At 51.6% G+C, this 16,661-nt stretch overlaps 5 protein-coding genes across 5 annotated transcripts; 2 read left to right on the top strand and 3 right to left on the bottom strand.

Moving 5' to 3' along the window:
* Positions 1–2,265: 2,265 nt before the first annotated feature.
* BDW74DRAFT_150794 (ER lumen protein-retaining receptor) lies at positions 2,266–4,059 on the bottom strand. Its single transcript, XM_073724069.1, has 3 exons — positions 3,526–4,059; positions 3,176–3,465; positions 2,266–3,109 (listed from the first exon to the last, which is right to left on the bottom strand). Exons 1-3 carry the CDS (start codon positions 3,623–3,625, stop codon positions 2,570–2,572), a joined length of 930 nt encoding a protein of 309 aa, XP_073585324.1. The 5' UTR covers positions 3,626–4,059; the 3' UTR covers positions 2,266–2,569.
* Positions 4,060–5,757: 1,698 nt separating this feature from the next.
* Positions 5,758–7,347, top strand: BDW74DRAFT_135360 (SANT/Myb-like DNA-binding domain-containing protein). The gene is made up of 7 exons (XM_073722379.1): positions 5,758–5,856; positions 6,064–6,112; positions 6,422–6,776; positions 6,829–6,876; positions 6,927–6,959; positions 7,009–7,092; positions 7,153–7,347. The coding sequence occupies exons 2-7, from the start codon at positions 6,108–6,110 to the stop codon at positions 7,192–7,194; spliced, it is 567 nt and encodes a 188-aa protein (XP_073585323.1). The 5' UTR covers positions 5,758–5,856; positions 6,064–6,107; the 3' UTR covers positions 7,195–7,347.
* A 111-nt stretch (positions 7,348–7,458) lies between these two features.
* Positions 7,459–10,315, top strand: BDW74DRAFT_150767 (purine-cytosine permease family protein). The gene is made up of 9 exons (XM_073724067.1): positions 7,459–7,510; positions 7,604–7,732; positions 7,809–7,904; positions 8,108–8,552; positions 8,605–8,758; positions 8,813–8,885; positions 8,934–9,047; positions 9,107–9,830; positions 9,898–10,315. Exons 4-9 carry the CDS (start codon positions 8,109–8,111, stop codon positions 9,979–9,981), a joined length of 1,593 nt encoding a protein of 530 aa, XP_073585322.1. The 5' UTR covers positions 7,459–7,510; positions 7,604–7,732; positions 7,809–7,904; position 8,108; the 3' UTR covers positions 9,982–10,315.
* Positions 10,316–10,608: 293 nt separating this feature from the next.
* Positions 10,609–12,085, bottom strand: cox5b (cytochrome c oxidase subunit IV). Its single transcript, XM_073724066.1, has 6 exons — positions 11,947–12,085; positions 11,732–11,785; positions 11,337–11,495; positions 11,172–11,272; positions 11,023–11,113; positions 10,609–10,958 (listed from the first exon to the last, which is right to left on the bottom strand). The coding sequence occupies exons 1-6, from the start codon at positions 12,035–12,037 to the stop codon at positions 10,870–10,872; spliced, it is 585 nt and encodes a 194-aa protein (XP_073585321.1). The 5' UTR covers positions 12,038–12,085; the 3' UTR covers positions 10,609–10,869.
* A 436-nt stretch (positions 12,086–12,521) lies between these two features.
* On the bottom strand, positions 12,522–14,004 carry BDW74DRAFT_135279 (SANT/Myb-like DNA-binding domain-containing protein). The gene is made up of 2 exons (XM_073722377.1): positions 12,849–14,004; positions 12,522–12,761 (listed from the first exon to the last, which is right to left on the bottom strand). The coding sequence occupies exons 1-2, from the start codon at positions 13,725–13,727 to the stop codon at positions 12,642–12,644; spliced, it is 999 nt and encodes a 332-aa protein (XP_073585320.1). The 5' UTR covers positions 13,728–14,004; the 3' UTR covers positions 12,522–12,641.
* Between the last annotated feature and the right edge of the window lie 2,657 nt (positions 14,005–16,661).

Below are 16,661 nucleotides of genomic sequence, written 5' to 3'. Positions count from 1 at the left end.
TTTAGCATTAGATGAATAGATCCTAGCGGTGTATGCCTTTGTGATCGTAGTCGAAAATGTTGGTGAAAGTGATTCTAGTAGCGGTCTTGTGGATGCTCATATACCCCAGTCGACGATATCAACAAAGCCGAAAAGCCTCGCAAGGCAAAGCCAGTATCATGAAGCTGCTCTTTCAACAACAGGCTCAGAGAGCTCGAAAATGTGTGATGAGTACCGCCGACCATTACCGTGCCACACAAACCCTCTCCTAACTAGAGGCCTAGGATGGAAGATGAGTCTGCATTTAAGCGCCCACCTCTTCCGGGGAACGGGGTCCGTTTTCTAAGAAGGTCATCTTGCAGCGTTCACAATGACATGAGAATGTACTAGATAGAATCTAGCCCCCAATTGACGGGGGCTCAGACTTGCATATTATTTTCCAAGGCCCACCGCGCTTCTGGACAAGGGCCAAGGGGGCTCAGGACAGGGCCGATCCAGGACCCAGAGCTCTGGATCTCCAGGGGTGATAACCTTGAAAGAGGAGCAATAGTAGCGAGGCGGAGGTCTTCGGCTTTAGTGGCCCTAAGCCCAGGTGGCCGTCGGCTGATTAGCGCTTAGTTGACAGAGGAGGTCGCCAGGTCCAACTCTAATTTGTGAAGGCTTTTACAACAAAGAGCTATGAACAGCTCCAAGGTAGATCACCCGGGGATAATCCTAACGGTCCTGGAAAATGGATTGAAGAGTGGGCGATCCGTGTTGACCGATAATTGACCAGCTACAAAGGGGGCCGACGTTGGGAGAGAGTCTGAATGTAGCCCCCAAAAACCGCAGTCGAGGCGCGAAATCTTGGTTTCATTATGAAGAGACGCAGTATTAACTAAGGGATCCTTGGCGGCGCGCGTAGACAGGGCACAAGACCAAATGGAAAGTTTTCAAAGAAGCTTCGAAAAGTCGGGCTCCAAAAGGTAAGCCAGTCGTGGCTGATGGGATTGAGTCGTGCTTCTTTTCTTATTGCGGCTGTAAACCCCATGTGGATAAGGATGCACCGCCTAGGATTAACTCGGATTAGCGTGGCAGGGCAGCAGCTCCTCGTCTAAAAATCGAACCATAAATGAACGCAATTAAACGCCTGGGCTGACCACCATGGTTGGCGGAGCCCGGCGCGCATCGTGGGCCTTGCAGGTCGTGACTCGTGAGAAGCAGCCTAGGCCCCAAGGGCGAGATCGTGCTTCCATTAATCTGGTGCATCATCCTCGAGAATGATAATTTGTGTTTGTATCTTTCTTTTGATTGACAGACCCCACCTAGCACTACATACTCCGGAATCCGAGCCGTCAGTGATTTGGATTTTGGAGATCTCGAAATTCGAGCAAGGGTCTTCGCAAACTTAGCCTCTAAGAAAGGGACAATCTGCCCTTCCTTCCGATAGCCTGCATCCAACAACATCCACGTGTTTCTAACGGTACTGGCTGGCTACGCGCCAGATGACACGAGAATGCAGCCGTTCTGATGCTTTTTCGAGCACGGGCTTCCAATCGATAAGAGAGGATGACGAGCCCGGGGCGAGCCCAGCGCCTAAGGGCGGAATATCATGGGCGGTCCCGTCAGTTCGTCAAGTGGGGTTTGATGCTGAAAGTGCTTTATTTCCTTGACTCGTGGAGTCTTGAGGGAAGCGGGCTGCGGAGGACTCAACGGCAATTGCGCCTCGTGGGTAATTTGTAGAATCGTAGATGGATGCCATATTGCCGTGCCGGCAAACGCGAAGCGAAAGACACGTGATGTCTACTATTGTCCGTACGATACTCCGTAGTCTTCCCAACGCCTCCAGGGCTCGCTGGACCTGGTGAGAAGTGAGATTCCCTTGATAGTCATCGGCATTGATGATGCGCGACGCATGAACCGGAGCATGCAGATGCTAAGCTAATTGAAACCGTCGCAAACTAAATTAGAGTCTCATCTCATCCGCGCGGTCTGAGCTTTCCGACGCCCGAAATGATCACTTCCTGTCTACTTCGCTAAAAATGAACGAGGCAGTTTTGCTAATACCTCCATCAGGCTGTTTTCCTTTAGATAGCCCCTTTTGCTTCCCGCTGTTTTCCCGTCCCTGCCATGGTGTGATTGCGATGGAAACATCTTGTTTCTGGTTTTCCCATTGTCCTTGTTTGATCGTGGCTATGTCCTGGCGCAGCAATGGCTCAGAGCGCGCGCGGGTACTATTCGACCGTCAATAGCATGTCCATGTTACTTTGCGGTGTAGTTTCAATGTTATAGATTGTCGTGTTTAAATTTGGATATGCAACATTGTGTTGCTTACTCATGAGGTCATCGTCGTTATATTGAGGGAAATCTGTCATGCAGGGCTGGTGGCCCCAAACAAACATGCATCTGTCTGACCTAACACCTTGAAAAGACATCCAGGCCGTTGCCGAACGACTGCCCACGCACAGAGGCATTTTAATCGCAGATCTATATATAGATTCTTATACAATGTAGAGTCATCCTCGGGCGTTCAAGGCATCGTAGGGGATTTCCTGTGTGTCTAGCGTAGCCAGCAAGTCTCAGCCAAGTTCCTCACTCTAAGGCAAGTTGCTCAGTTGCTATCTTCCTCAGAAAACCCCTCTGCATCCTGATCTGCCGCGAAGGAACGACCGTTGCGCTGATTCTCTAACGTGTCGTCTGCGGAGACGGAAATTCCCCGAGCACCCCATCGGTTATTACGCGGCTGGTGCTCTTCACCATCTTCCTGGTCATGGAGCCTCTGCTCTTCTTCGTCCTCGCTCCTGCGGCGCCTAATGCTGAGCACTTTGTTCACGAGATAACTGTTCTGGTAGTCTTCCGAGTCAACCACCCCTCCGTTTCGGAGCTTGACGCGCTGACGAGTATAGTAAACCCAGGCAAAGTCGACGTAGAATGCCGTTTGAAGAACGCCAAAAATGATAGAGATCCAATCCACGTGGTGGTCAGGTCCAACTGCCCTAACAAACCAATTTATGATGTAGAATGCTCGGTAAGAGCCCAGCATCAAAAGATAGTAAGAATTGATGACAGTAGGCACTGTGGTTTGGCGAAGGAGCAACAGCTGCGGAAGGACACAAACTGACTCCAAGATGATAGAGAATGTCCACAAGACCTATCGTGAGCAAACATGTCAGTACCAAGAGTAGGGATAGAAAATGGTCTAGGCGGCTTGGCTTACACTTTCAAACCACGGCAAAGTGGACTTTTTGTCCCCAAATATGGGAAGCACAATTGGAGCGAGAACTAATGAAACTCCAACAGACCCCAAAGCCATCTTCCACGCTCTTTCCTTCTCACGTGTCCGAGGAAATACCTTCATCATCAGGAATATGGTGTAGAAGGATGACGAGAAGTAGAATATCTTGAAAATCACGAGATATGCGTCTCTCCAACCCGCTGATCGAAGTAGATCAGCGTAGCGCGTGAGGAATACTAGAGCGTAGAGAATCTGGGTCAGGAGGGAGACGCCTGCATACAACGGAGTGGTTAGTCAAGTGTCCGCATCCAGACCATGGGTATGGGTATCACCTTCAGCGCTCCGGTTTCTGTGGATGGTCCCAATGAGGACACATTTCGACAGAAAGTGGGTTATGTCCGCGAGGACACGAGGAACAGTCAGATAAATCATGTTGTATTAACAAGTCGAGTACTCCGGTAAGACGAAACGACCATACAAGTTGGTCTCGAGCTTGTTACTAGCACGTCTGCGTGTCTAGCTCTTGCTAGCAACTCAATCGAAAGCCAGCGGCCACTAAGGTGATTGAAAAACGTGTATATTTAGAGGGACAAGTAGACCCAGCTCGCAAGATTGTGATGAATATTCGCGACGAGGGTAGGGGAAAACGTGGTCTCCCCAGGCAGGAGGCTGGAGGCCGGACTTGGAGGGCGGAATTGGAATGAAGCTCAGGTGGGGACGACGGAAACGCTGATAAGCACGGGAATCAGTAAGGGCGATCCGCGATAAAAGACGTGATGGCTCTCAATGAGAGGTTTGAGGCGCTCAAGAGCAATTGAAACTGATATGGCTCAGCCCGGGATCAGTGGCCCCTTGCACGACAACTGGACTCTAAGCTCCAAGCAGTTCCCCAAGCTTTCAGTTCAGGAAGCTGAGACAAGTGGCCGCGCGTGCATCACGTGAATGGGTTGACGTCAGCAAGCGCGTGATCTCCAAACCGCAAAGGGGATAGCGGTAACTGTCAGTGGCCTGGAGTGGAACCAGTGCCCTGATGTATTCAACCAGTCGGCAGCTGTATTTCTCAAAGTCCTCTGGAGTCTGCACTCCATTGTTGTTAATCTCAAAATTGAGTAAGTCTTAGCTGGCTGAAGAAACCTGTCCGAGGAGATACGAGGTGCTGGTATTTTGCCGGGCAAAAGCAAAGAATTCGGCATCCCAAAGCACCGGTCCTGACGTATAATCGGCAGCCATCCGACAACAACTCACAAACAGCACAACAACCCTAGTTCTATTCAAAATACGAGTCTACGCTGTCCTGGACAAAGAGAAGCTTTGGAGCGGCCCGACCTGCACAGGGGATAACGGCGCTCTGTCCACATATGCAAGTTGACTCATGTTTCCTCAAAGTATATTGACCGCTTGAAAGGAGAGGTGACATTTTATCTCGGAGCGAGTCTGACCTTTGGAACCTACAGGCTTTCTACTTAAGGAGCGCCAGCTCGCCCAACCAGAGACTGTTCCCACGCTGGAAAAATAATGATGCAGATCCAACCACTCACAAGGCGCGTTTGTCGCTGAAGCGGTTTTGCCCGTTTCCCTCCGTTCAGCCACTCAAGATTGTTATACTTGTAGTGCAGTCGACTACCCCGCTTCGATGTTTCTGACAGGGACAGCAAGAAACAATCGTTCCATACGCTCACGTCTCGCCTTGTCTCGAGACTGCCAAGTCTGACTGTCGGTCCAGAGACTCCTGCTGGCCCTGCTCGTGCCAGTCCGTAGGTTTGTCTTACGGTCACCCGATTCTCCCCTGTCTCTGGGGCAGCTTCACCATACGTATTCAGAATACGGCGGTTAAAGCCTTGAGGTTGCAATGCGGGTGCAATGTTATAAAGTCACAGGTTCTTCCTCCTCCGCCTTTACCCCGAGTGGGATGAGTTGTGCTTAGCATGGAGATCGAGTCGAGAAGCGAGGACAATAAGCAAGCGACAGCACGGGAATTTATCCATCGTTTGATGGCTCATGAAGAAGGCATCTGATCCAACTCTAAAACGTCTAGATCTGTCAGTGAAAATCATCCGCTGATGAAAATCAAGTGGGCAAAAAGCATATCTCTGGATCCAATCAGTGGTTGCCTCATTTTACTTTCCGTCAGTTTCCTTCTGCTCTGCTTTGACCTTAGGTTGGCGTGCAGAAACGAGTCAACATGCCGCTGGGAGGAAGGAAAAAGCAAGCGTCATCTGGAATGGGTGGGATTGACCAAGTCACTGGTTCCAGTCTCACTTGCTGTCCCTGCTCCCTCGCTCTTTCAAGTTCTTCGTGCCGCTAAGCTACTTCTCTATACGGGCCTCGCTCGCTCCTCTTGCTTTTGGGACAGGCCTTTGAGATCTGAGGTTTCCGTGACTTGCTCAAACATCGACTCAGCCATGAACTTCAATCCGTAAGTGAGCTCCACTCCCTTCTAGTTTACCGTCACGGTTTCAGCAACTTCCAGCTTTTGTATCTAGGTTGCTGAGAGGGCCTACCAGTCACTATACCTAAACCTGTTTATACTTATTATCCCATTTTCCCCTCCCTCGTCTTTCTCCTCCAACGCTTTCTCCCTCACTCCTTTCCCCGCTTCTGATCGAGGGACCATCCTCGAATCTCTGGCCTCAGGTCTATCGCTGCCAACCATTTACATATATGCATGTAACATCCTCATCACACCCGCCCCTCTGTCTGGTCGCTTTCCCTTCAACCTGCAGCGCTACTTCCACGCTGTGGGATGTGCCCGTGTCATCGTCACTTTTTGGTGTAACAGGCTGCTCGTCTTCAGCGACTTGACAGGCCAATATCCCCGGACCGTTCTTGCGCGGCAGACTTGCTAATATCCTAATCATGTGTATGTACAGATGAGACCGCGCGACGTGATTGGAAAGCTTGCACATTATCCAATATGTCGTAAGTTCCATCCTCGTTCTCCACCGGGGCCTTGTGGTGCCCAAACCAAAAGCCTATTCTCTTGTCAATCTACTCCGTTGGGGGTGTATATACTTTCGTGGTATATATACATCTGTATACTACTACTTATTCATATATATATATTTTACCTATATATGCACGCACATATTCTTGGATTCTCTCTGCCTTTTCCATCGTTACTTCTCAGCATCCAAGAGTCTCCAAATCGCTCCAAGGCAGCCGGAATCTTCTTCTGTTTTTGAAGGGCACTTACTAACCGCTAGCCCTGCCTTTTGCTTTCGTCACCAGGTCAACTCCGAGTTCCAAGCGGGTCAAACCCTCTACCCCTGCCAGCTCACAACAACTTCTCTCTCAGCAGCAACACATCCAGCAGACACAACCCTTTCAACGCGTAGCAACTTACGAGGGCATTCCTATGCCCCCTACTCAGAACCCCGGGTCGAATCCGCGCAAACGACGTTTGTCTCCCCCACCGGGGTCGACCGCAACGATGACCAGTACGCCTGGTGATGATCCTGTGGCACCAGCGCCGGAGGCCACGCCCAAGAAGAAAGGAAGAACCAACACCCCTTGGACTGCAGAGGAAGAACAGAGACTCAAGACGATGCGCGATGCTGGTCGCAGTTGGAGTGAGATCGCCAAGGTTGGTTAACACTGTCTCTTCCTTAGCAGCCTACTCACTAGTAACATTTTAGACATTTCCCAATCGAACTGAGGGCAGCGTAAAGAAACACTGGTATAAGGTGTGTTTAGTCAACATGTTGAAAGGTGACTAGTTAATGAATCGGTTCAGGACATGCACTACGCCGAATTTGCGGAGGATGAGGTGAGTATTTGTGTTCTTCTTTGCGAACTGTTCCTAATAACTTCCACAGTCTATAGCTCTCCGTGAGGCCATCAAGGAATATGAGGCCAACAAGTGGAAGGTCATCGGCCAGAAAGTTGGAAAGCCGGCCAAGGTGAGCTATCAGACGCTCTAGTACACATGAATATCTCGGGTACTAACTCACCACCATCAGGCATGCGAACAATACGCGAAGGAACATTTCAAAGACACCTAGATATCGAACGACCGTAACGACGTAACGACTATCGCGATGCTCTTCTGGATTCCCCCTGTCTCTTGAATCTATAGCGCCGCTTCTCACGAGTCACGACTAGCGTTCCAGTCTCAGTTTGCAACTATGGGCGAAAAGTCACCGGAGTCGTTCGTTACTCATACCGATTTCCTCGCTGTTATCATTTGGCTTTGGTTGACTTCGGGCATACTCGGGACGTTGTCGAAATATATTTTGCAGAGGGGCAGCTTGGGTTAATGGCACGCTTGTTGGCAAGGCAATGACTCAAGAGATAGAACTGAATGCGAAATGATTATTTCCTGCTACAAATCAGTAAACAAGCGTAGTAGTAGTACTTGTGTGGAAAGGATGATAGGGCGCAAAGGTTGGAACCGACAAGCGGCGAGATTAACTTTCATTTCTTGACCTCATTTCTTTTCTCTTCTTTCCCCACCACTGCCTTGTCGACATTCGAAACCGTCCCCCCAAATTGTCACCAGTAAGGAACGAGCCGATCATCACATAGAATCGTCCTGTTGAGGTGAAATCCAAACCTCCCAGAATACCCCACCCCTGGCCCAAGATCGTTACTGACTCTAGATGGCCTGCCTGCCTAGGTTTCGCCTCTTGCCCTTTAGTGTACTGCCTCCCGTTTTCCCGACTCGCCATGGCCATCATGAAGCCGAGTAGCGTGGATTTGTCTGTCGATCAAGGTATCTAGGTAATTTGCTGCATGATGACCGGTGTTCGACGCCTGCGTGCCACTCGAGCCTGCATCTGCATTTGAGTGGGCGCGCAGTCGTCGTTCTGAGATCATACGGTTGAACTTGATCTGGATAACTCCAGCGAAAGAACTCATGCGCGCGATTCCCCTCTTATTTGCCGCGCGGATTGGATGCTAATCCTTCCATTCTAGCATGTCATCCGGACTCCCAGCGCCCACGGTAGGGACAGCCACGAAGGAGAATGAGATTCGCTCAACAGCCTTCTTTGACGATCCTCTTCATCATGAAGAGAGAAGTGAATCACGTAGGGCATTGGTCCCTCATCGGCTTACCCGTTATCTCAAGAAAGTTGAGAACCAGCTCGTTGAGTACAGCCTGGAAGCCCGCGGCATAGAACGGGTGCAAGAGCACGAACGGATCCCGAAACTCTCCTGGGTCTCGTACTTGCAAGCTTTTCTGCTATGGATGTCCGTCAATTTGGCAGCGAACAATATCACTCTTGGGATGTTGGGTCCGGCCGTTTATGGCCTTAGCTTCCCGGACTCGGCCCTCTGCGCAGTATTTGGGGCTCTCTTGGGCTCCATATCTTCATCGTGGATGGCTACATGGGGACCTATTTCTGGTATACGCACCATGGTATACATTCTGCTTCTCCTTGCCACGATTTGGCTTTTCTAATGGAGTATAGGCTTTTGGGCGTTATACTATGGGGTGGTGGCCTAGCAAACTTATCGTGATACTGAATCTCATTCAGATGATCGGATATTGCTTGATCAACTGCGTCGTCTGCGGCCAGATCCTCTCCGCGGTCTCCCCAAACGGACATTTATCAGTGGCAGTGGGTACGGTTGCATGGAGAACCCGGTCTTCGATTGCAGCAACTGATGGAATTTTAGGAATCGTGATAATTGCGGTTATCAGCTGGATTATTGCGACGTTCGGAATACGGGTTTTTCATTATTATGAACGGTACGTATAAGTTTCTAGGCTTTAAACAAATTGATCTAATGTGTGTAGTTTTGCGTTCTTGCCTCAGGTCATTGTCGTTTGCATTCTGTTTGGAGTTTCGTCCTCGAAGTTCGACCTAGATACCCCATCTCAAGGAGACACCCGCACGGTAATTGGGAATCGGTGCGCTTTTATACCAACCACTACAATCGGTTTATTTGGCTAACAAAAGTCTCCTGTAGCATCTCGTTCTTCTCGCTCTGCGTCAGCGCCGCAATCACCTATACCCCACTTGCAGCCGATTTCTTCGTCTACTATCCTGAGCGCACATCGAGACTCAAACTCTTTTCCCTCTCCATCCTTGGCCTCCTCATCTCGTTCACCCTCGCCTTCCTCTGCGGTATTGGTCTCGCGTCGAGCATAAACATCCATCCTGAGTATGCGGCGGCCTACAATAACGGACAGGGTGCCCTGATAGTACAAGGTTTCAGCTCCCTGCACGCATTCGGCAACTTCTGCTCCGTCATTGTCGCCCTTGGCCTTATCGCCAACACGATTGCGCCGACCTACTCCGCTGGAGTTGACTTCCAAATCCTAGGCAGATATGCTGAGAAAGTGCCCCGCGCGGTTTGGAACACCCTTGGTGTCGTGATCTACACTGTTTGCGCCCTTGCAGGCCGAAGCCATCTCGCCGACATCTTCACCAATTTTCTCGCCCTGATGGGCTACTTTGTCGCCATTTGGCTCGCGATCGTCCTCGAAGAATGCTTCATATTCCGCCGCGGAGGGGCTAGAAACGGCTATGGATACTATAACTGGCTTGTCTGGGATGATCCGTCCAAGCACCCTGTTGGGATTGCTGCGTTGATTGCGTTCTTGGTCGGGTGGGCTGGTGCTATTCTCTGCATGGCGCAGGTCTGGTACATTGGGCCCCTGGCTGGCTTAGTCGGAGAGTATGGTGCTGATGTATGTCGTTGTGAATTCATACTGGTTCCAAATATGTTGTATCACTGGCTAACAGATGTTCTCATAGATGGGAACCTACGTCGGATTCTCCTGGGCTGCCGTTGTCTACCCGCCTCTTCGGTATCTCGAGCGCAAGCGATTCGGTCGATAAATGCACTATGTATCCGCTTCTTCTCGGGTAGAGAGCATGCTCGAGTAATGGCATAATTGGGCAACGATATACATCCGCACCGAGCACGGTGAACGGGAAGAAAGCAGCCTGGAGACACATCAACTGAAGGAGAAGTATACGGCACCTGATCGCGCCTGCCTTTTTTTCAACCACCTCTACATCAGTCGCTCCTTCCATGTTTGTATATACTCCATTACCTCTATAGGAAACTGCAATCCAACCCCGGGCCCTGCAGGTGGAAGGTCGCACCTTCCCTCTTATGAACTTGATAGTTCCTGCCATTTTGTAAGCTCTTGTAATAAAGGAAGGCGCGATCGACGTGGGCACCTGCCGTATTAAAGGGCAGCGCTCCCGGTCGTTCCTGCCACTTTCGTCGTCTGGTCTACGTCTTCCAAGTTTTAGCGCCGTCAGTCGGAGTACGTACGCGACATTGCTGTCTAGGCGGCTAGGTGACATAGAATGCAGGATAAAAGCATCGCCAACGATTGGGTTATTAGTTTTTACCGGCTTGGAGCAAGAGATAAGGGCTGGTCATTATAGTTGCGATCGGGGACTTAAATAGGCGGAGGATTGCAACCAAATTACGTTAGATATATAACGGCATAGGAGGAAAAGTAACCACAGCTTTATTCATCTTCACTAATCTACAGAGACCAAATGCCAGGGCTCAGCAACAACAAAGGTAGGAAATACAAATTTATACTTTGTCATCTAAATCCCCTACCTAGTGCACCACACCACATCTTATATCACACAAGCATCTCCGGAATAATAGCGGGAAAACAAAGGAGAAACGAGGGAGGGATGGAGGGAGACCGCAGCCGCCCCGTTTATCGACTTATCGAACTACAAGCTCGATGAGACCGTTTACCGGTACCAGTAGTCGGGCTTGACGAAGTCGGCGAAGGTCTTGGGCTCCTCGTGGGGAGGGTGGTGGTGACCGTGGTCGTGGTCGTCTGGGTAAGATATGAGTCTATTGCGTTGCAACGCAAGTTCAAGATGGCTTCCGGGGTGACTCACGAGCGTGGGGGTCCTCCTCAGGGCCGATGTAGTTCAGCTTGACGACGTTACCGCACTCGAGGCAGCGCTCGATAGGGCGCTCACGGGAGACCTGGATAATGGTTAACATCCAACACGATACCATGTTGCAAGAAGGCGATGATCCGTACAGTAAGCCAGTTGACCTGGTGAGAGTCAACGGGGTAACCAGTGCAACCAGCGTACTGCTCGTCACCGGCACCGTTGACGATGATGGGGTTGTCGAGGGTTCCTAGCGGTCGTAGGTCAGACATGAGATCCCTTCCCGTAACAATTGCCGAATGAGACATGCATACCCTTTCGGGAGGCATCAAGAGGCCTCATGTCGAAGACGTCAATGCCCTGCATCTTTCCGATAAGCTCGAGACGCTCGAGACCGGTAGCTTGCTCGATGTCGGTGGGAACGGTACCAGGCTTGGCACCAGGGGGAAGAAGATCCTTCTCGGTCTTAATCTCTATACGCAGGAAGAGCCCCAGTCAGTAATGGCTCTTCAACGTCGGTGGGTGGTGGGTCGAAGCGGCAGTAGGGCGAGGTAATGATGTAACAACGTCAAAAGGTAGACGGTGGGTCGGGGCTCAACACCCAATTGCGATGCTCGCAGTTGTCAACGGCGTACGGAGCCCATGGGCGTTCGGGTATGAGCAATTGGTGCTTCGTATAGCGGCGGATTGGACGGAACAGGATACGAACCTTCGAAGGGAAGGATCTTGCCCTCCTCCTTGACCTGCCACTTGTTGGCGTTGGCTATAGAGAGAATTCATGTTAGCTAGTTTCCTTTGACATGGCATAGTTCTCCGACATGGTAGTTGAGACCAGCCGCGGTCAATGATGTCGCGCTGAGGTATGGCATGATCGCTATCTCGATTGGGGGGACGTCGAGCATTTTGGGTTGTTCGGGCACGTACCGCGGACGATGGAAGAGGAGAAAGGGCGGACGGAGAGGGCCCGGACAGGGGCGCGCCTCGAGAGGGCGATAGCTGTGCGTTGGAAGAACATTGTGGGTGCAATGCCAACGGACAAGGCGTGGAGGACTGGCAGAGAGGGAGTTTGGAGGTTGAGGTTGAGGTGAGTTTGAAGCCGCTTCGGCCCGTGGTCTGACCAGCGACCACACCGCCTTAGTCATACATAGCTGCTGATTGGAGCTCAAGCTAGTACGGCGCTCGGAGAACGCCCGTCTGGTAGATTACCGTATTCGAGCATGGCTTAGGGCTTAGGGCAAGCTGTCCGTCTGGAATCATGCCATTCTACCGTTTAGATGCTGACGGCAGTTGTATGGCCATCTGACGATTAGATCGAGTACCAGCTCATGGCATTCGGGGTCTCCACACGCTAATATAGATATCATACAATAACCCAACATCAGTTGTCGGTCTAGAGCAATCGCTAGTGAGAATGCGTGTCCCCTTTGTACAACCTGCCAAGCAAAGTAGGTCAAAGGGCAAGAAGTAAAAGCTGAAGACAAAGGAGAGTAAAGCAGCCATTACAATTGGGGGAAAGGGCGAAGGGAAGAAAAAAAGAAGGGGGTGGGGAGAAGGCGAAATGCATGTCCATCCGTTACTTCCATGTCATCATCCATAACCCATGACATTGACAGCTCTGCTTATAGCTGCGTTGCCTTCTCTCTACAGGCCGCTGGTGTGAATCCATTACCGACCTTGCCAGCGATTATACGCCAGCGATCGTTTTCGTACTCTTGGATAGCGCGCCGCAGACGTTGCACCTATGCATCATGTTAGAATAGCTGTCCATGGCCACTCTAGGCCGCCGTAGAGGTAAGAAAGTAGGGAAAGTAAATGGGCTACTATACCATTTCATCACTCCATGCCACATCCTTCGCTTTGAGTTTGGTGCAATAACGGACCTGCAAGGTCCCGCTAGTTCGGCCAGGAAAGAAATCGGCTATCTGCTTCCATGTCAAGTTTTTGTTTTCTTTCAGCTCCACCAGTAATGCATCCTCCTCTGGCGTAAACTTGAGTTTGGGACCCCGCGGTCGAGGCGCCGGATCGGGCATCCCCGGCTGACCCACGACACTTGGCGGGCCAGACGCCAGAGGTGATGTCTCGACATTCATACCCTGACGCTCGGATGCGCGAAGCGATGTGTGCGGTGGGAGATGGTGGTGATGGTGGTGTTGCGGCAGGGCCATAGGGTCAGTGGGCCCAAACCCGTGGCCTTGCAATGGATGATGGTGCTGCGAGGCATCCCCATGAACGGAGAAGAGCATTTCGGGCGAATGGGTCGGCTCGGAAGAGGCGTCAGGTGGAAGGACTGGCAGCTGTCTGATTCCATGCTCTGTGCTACCGCCATCTGGGTCAGTCTCAGAATGAGGCCTCTTCTTGCCACGCTGAACGGACGATGCGAGGTCAAAGCCGGCAGTTGTGTACTGCACCGGGATCTGACGGGGGAGCATTTGAGCCTGGTTGAGGACAACTGCCTGTGAGATATCGGGGACTGCGGATTGTGGTGTCGCGGTTGGGAGTACGGTCGCATTCGCATGGTGCTGCTCATACGCTGTGCCGTGCGAGTTTCCAGAAGTGAAAGACGGGTCTGTCTGTTTTGCGTGCTGAAGATGCGGCTGCTGGGTGTGATATACGAGCGTGCCTTCATGTTCCTCAGGTTTGCAGGTAGCATGTTGAGAGTAGTCAATGGCATAGTCTCGATACGGATCCGCCAGCGTCGCGGACATACATCGGTGCTGCTAGAGCCTAGAAGCCCTGGCAGGCTACCGAGCCGATTGTTGAATGCTTTGGAAGGTTGTTAGAAGCCGCTGCCAGCGGGAACAGGCGAGGCGATATATGACGACGTCAGATGATAATCGCGTCGCCCAAAGTTCTCAAAGCTGCTTTTAATCGACGTCTCGATCTGGCGTCTGATGATTGAAAAGAAGATGGACCGCGACCGCCATGTACTAAACCATAATACAAGCACCACGGACTCGATTTGACCCAAGCAAGACGGTACTTCCAGCTATACCTCCCAGTCAGAATAAGACAAGATAAGATATCGCGATACCGTAATTGGACCGTCGACAGAACGGGCCCCGGGTCATGAAAAAGTAGAAAGAAAACACAGGAGGCTGGTTGCAACTGGAGACGACAAACAGACAAACCAGCAACGCCAACAAAATGGGCAGGCAGGAAAATAAGAAGAGGAAGGGGCAGGCGAGGTGAGAGGAAACCGAAGAGCGCAAGTAGTGAATATTAGGGATAGTTTGTACTCACCGGGGTCTGACGGACTTTAGACGTTCCAAAAATACTAACGCAGCCTGCACTGTACTCTTCACTACTACTAATCTAGCGCAGGATACACCCAAATATGTTGAGACTGAACTAGCCCCCAGAGGAGAGCGGGAAGGGCTGGGCTTGTACCCTTGGGCCAGACAGAGCCAGCGGAAGTAATCGTCCAAACGGCTCGTTAACCGTGGCCCGCGTTGTGTATAACGGTTGCGGAGGGGATAGGAACTCGAATGGTAAGACGCGAAAGGGGTCGGAATAGATGGAGGAGAAGGGAAATGGAAGCAGGGTCGAGACAGGGTCAGGATATGCCGTCGTGCATGAAGATAAGTCCCTATGCAGCACGTTGAATTCCGGACTGCTGTCGACAGGAGCCAAAGACTGGGGAGGAAAGGTTCTGGAAAGAGGCAAGGTCGAGGTACAGTACATCGCCAGAACCAGAGAGATGCAGGTGGATAAAGAGACAGAGGTCGCCCATTTGGCGGATCTTCGCTCTGGTCAAGCTTAGCTTGTACAGGACTCCAGAGTCCAGAGTCAGAGCACAACGGTCTTACTCTGGAGACTCTTGAGGCGATTTGATGGATTCCTCAGCATCATTTCATCCCCCTCCACCGGGCCGTTCTGGTCCCATGCCAAGGCATGGCAGTCGAAGCAGGAAACAAAAATAATCATCGGAAACGAGGAAAATAATCGAAAAAGGGTAAGCAGGAAAGAACTTTGGAGGCAGGAAAGAGTGTGGCCTGAAACGCTCAGCACGACAGATTGCGCCGGCTTCTTTGAACGCGATTCGTGATCATCAGGAAGCGGGGGGAGATCCAAGCCCAGTTCATTCGTAGGTCTGGCAGCATGGAGAGCTAGCTTATTGGATACGAACGTGGAAGCGCAGGCCTGGTGGATTTCGGAGTAAGGAATCATACCTGCGGCTGGGCGTGCTTTAACTAGCAAAGGATTCCCACCCCTGTCAAGACAAGGGCCTGTCGTACGCCGTCGCAATGATCCCCACCGGCCAGCGACGCCAGGAGTGGCTAATCGGAAGCACCTGTCGGCGAGACACCCACGAGGGGGTAGACGATGGATTACTGGTGGCAGATGCGAGACTTGGAATGCTCCTTGGTTGGAGAGGGTGTGTCATCCAGCCTCGTGCATTTGCTCAAGCGACGGATGCGATCTCGAGCAATATACTCAGAATAGAGTCGCGCATAGCTGGCAGTGGGCACCTGCGTCGCGACTGATCGAGGTGGGCCGTACCGCAGGGATGGGGAAGCTGTTGTATGTGGCGTCCTCAACTATATCGCGCATGGTAGCGTGAGACTCTAACAACAGGAGCGCAGCGCAGCAGCAGTAGCAGCAGCTGCCCCGTCGCTCATTCTTACTTCGGACGAAGTCGCCCGATAATAATCAGTCCCCTGGCAGCTCGTGACAGGCAGCTTCATCTACTTCATATTCCCTCTCGACAACCAGCGATTTCGCGCGTCTCGCGATTTGAGCCTCTTCCAATCTCCCTCGCTCATCTCCCATTGTTCCAGGCTCCCGGGATAAACAAAGGCGCTCGTGTTTTGTACCATGGTACACATGTACCTCCCCCAAATCCCTCGATGAGCGCGACAGCATGACAACGGTCGGACGGAGCAAACCAGTCTAGCGTCCGAGCGTGGCAGGAGCGAGACAAGGCTGTGGGTGGCGGACGCGGACGCGGACGCGGACACGACAAAAAAGATGGCATGGGATCGAGCACATCAGCCTATCCTTCTTTCATGCCTAGTTCAGCCCAGCGAGGGAGGACGGAGCACAGTAACCCAAAGTGTATCACCATGCTGATGGCGATTTCCAGCGAGGAGCGAGGCGCGAGGCGCCAGAGGTCAACGTCCCCTCGATGAAGCCTGCGGAAGTCCGTTACCGAAACAAATAGAGGCTGGGTCTTTATCTCCTCCGCACCCAGATATGGTCCCGTAAGCGCAGGACAAGACAAGCACATGCCGTCGATATCCGTCATCTTATTATTTGCCTCGAGATACTCGGCGAGGAAAGCGACGGAGCTTGAACGAGGCTCAGGGCACACCCACCCCGGTACCGTGCAGCTGCAGTGCTGTCATCACGCATCGATCGCATTCGCCCATCCTCTTACCATCCAGCTTGTCTCCAGCTTTTTCCAGCTTTCTTGCTTTTTCCCGATCTATTTAGAGTTTGCGTTCCGAGCTTGAGTTGAGGCCTTGAAGCAATGGTGAAACATATTGATAATCTCACCCCCACGCTTCACGATAGGCGAAATGAAGCTGGCCCCAATTGTCAAGGATTGAGACTAGTAGCCGTGAGCTGTAATTTCGCGGAGGATCCGATTCCTTGGACACGGCTGGTGGCAGGAAATGTAATCAATACGGCTCGCTGGG

The sequence above is a fragment of the Aspergillus multicolor genome (assembly GCF_047715735.1).
Source record: "Aspergillus multicolor strain CBS 133.54 unplaced genomic scaffold BDW74scaffold_8, whole genome shotgun sequence".
In the NCBI taxonomy this organism is placed as follows: Eukaryota; Fungi; Ascomycota; class Eurotiomycetes; order Eurotiales; family Aspergillaceae; genus Aspergillus; species Aspergillus multicolor.
This window is presented reverse-complemented; position numbering and strand designations above follow the sequence as displayed.

Coding starts and splice junctions, on each gene's coding strand:
- cox5b (XM_073724066.1), bottom strand. CDS start 12,037: ATGTTCTTCCAACGCACAGCTATCGCCCTCTCGAGGCGCGCCCCTGTC. Junction 11,786..11,946: donor CTCCTCTTCCATCGTCCGCG/GTACGTGCCCGA, acceptor TTCTCTCTATAG/CCAACGCCAACAAGTGGCAG. Junction 11,273..11,336: donor TCTTGATGCCTCCCGAAAGG/GTATGCATGTCT, acceptor TACGACCGCTAG/GAACCCTCGACAACCCCATC.
- BDW74DRAFT_150767 (XM_073724067.1), top strand. CDS start 8,109: ATGTCATCCGGACTCCCAGCGCCCACGGTAGGGACAGCCACGAAGGAG. Junction 8,759..8,812: donor ACATTTATCAGTGGCAGTGG/GTACGGTTGCAT, acceptor ATGGAATTTTAG/GAATCGTGATAATTGCGGTT. Junction 9,048..9,106: donor CGCACGGTAATTGGGAATCG/GTGCGCTTTTAT, acceptor AGTCTCCTGTAG/CATCTCGTTCTTCTCGCTCT.
- BDW74DRAFT_135360 (XM_073722379.1), top strand. Junction 6,777..6,828: donor GTTGGAGTGAGATCGCCAAG/GTTGGTTAACAC, acceptor GTAACATTTTAG/ACATTTCCCAATCGAACTGA. Junction 6,960..7,008: donor CCGAATTTGCGGAGGATGAG/GTGAGTATTTGT, acceptor TAACTTCCACAG/TCTATAGCTCTCCGTGAGGC.
- BDW74DRAFT_150794 (XM_073724069.1), bottom strand. CDS start 3,625: ATGATTTATCTGACTGTTCCTCGTGTCCTCGCGGACATAACCCACTTT. Junction 3,466..3,525: donor CAGAAACCGGAGCGCTGAAG/GTGATACCCATA, acceptor CGTTGTATGCAG/GCGTCTCCCTCCTGACCCAG. Junction 3,110..3,175: donor CTTTGCCGTGGTTTGAAAGT/GTAAGCCAAGCC, acceptor TGCTCACGATAG/GTCTTGTGGACATTCTCTAT.
- BDW74DRAFT_135279 (XM_073722377.1), bottom strand. CDS start 13,727: ATGTCCGCGACGCTGGCGGATCCGTATCGAGACTATGCCATTGACTAC. Junction 12,762..12,848: donor TGGCATGGAGTGATGAAATG/GTATAGTAGCCC, acceptor CATGATGCATAG/GTGCAACGTCTGCGGCGCGC.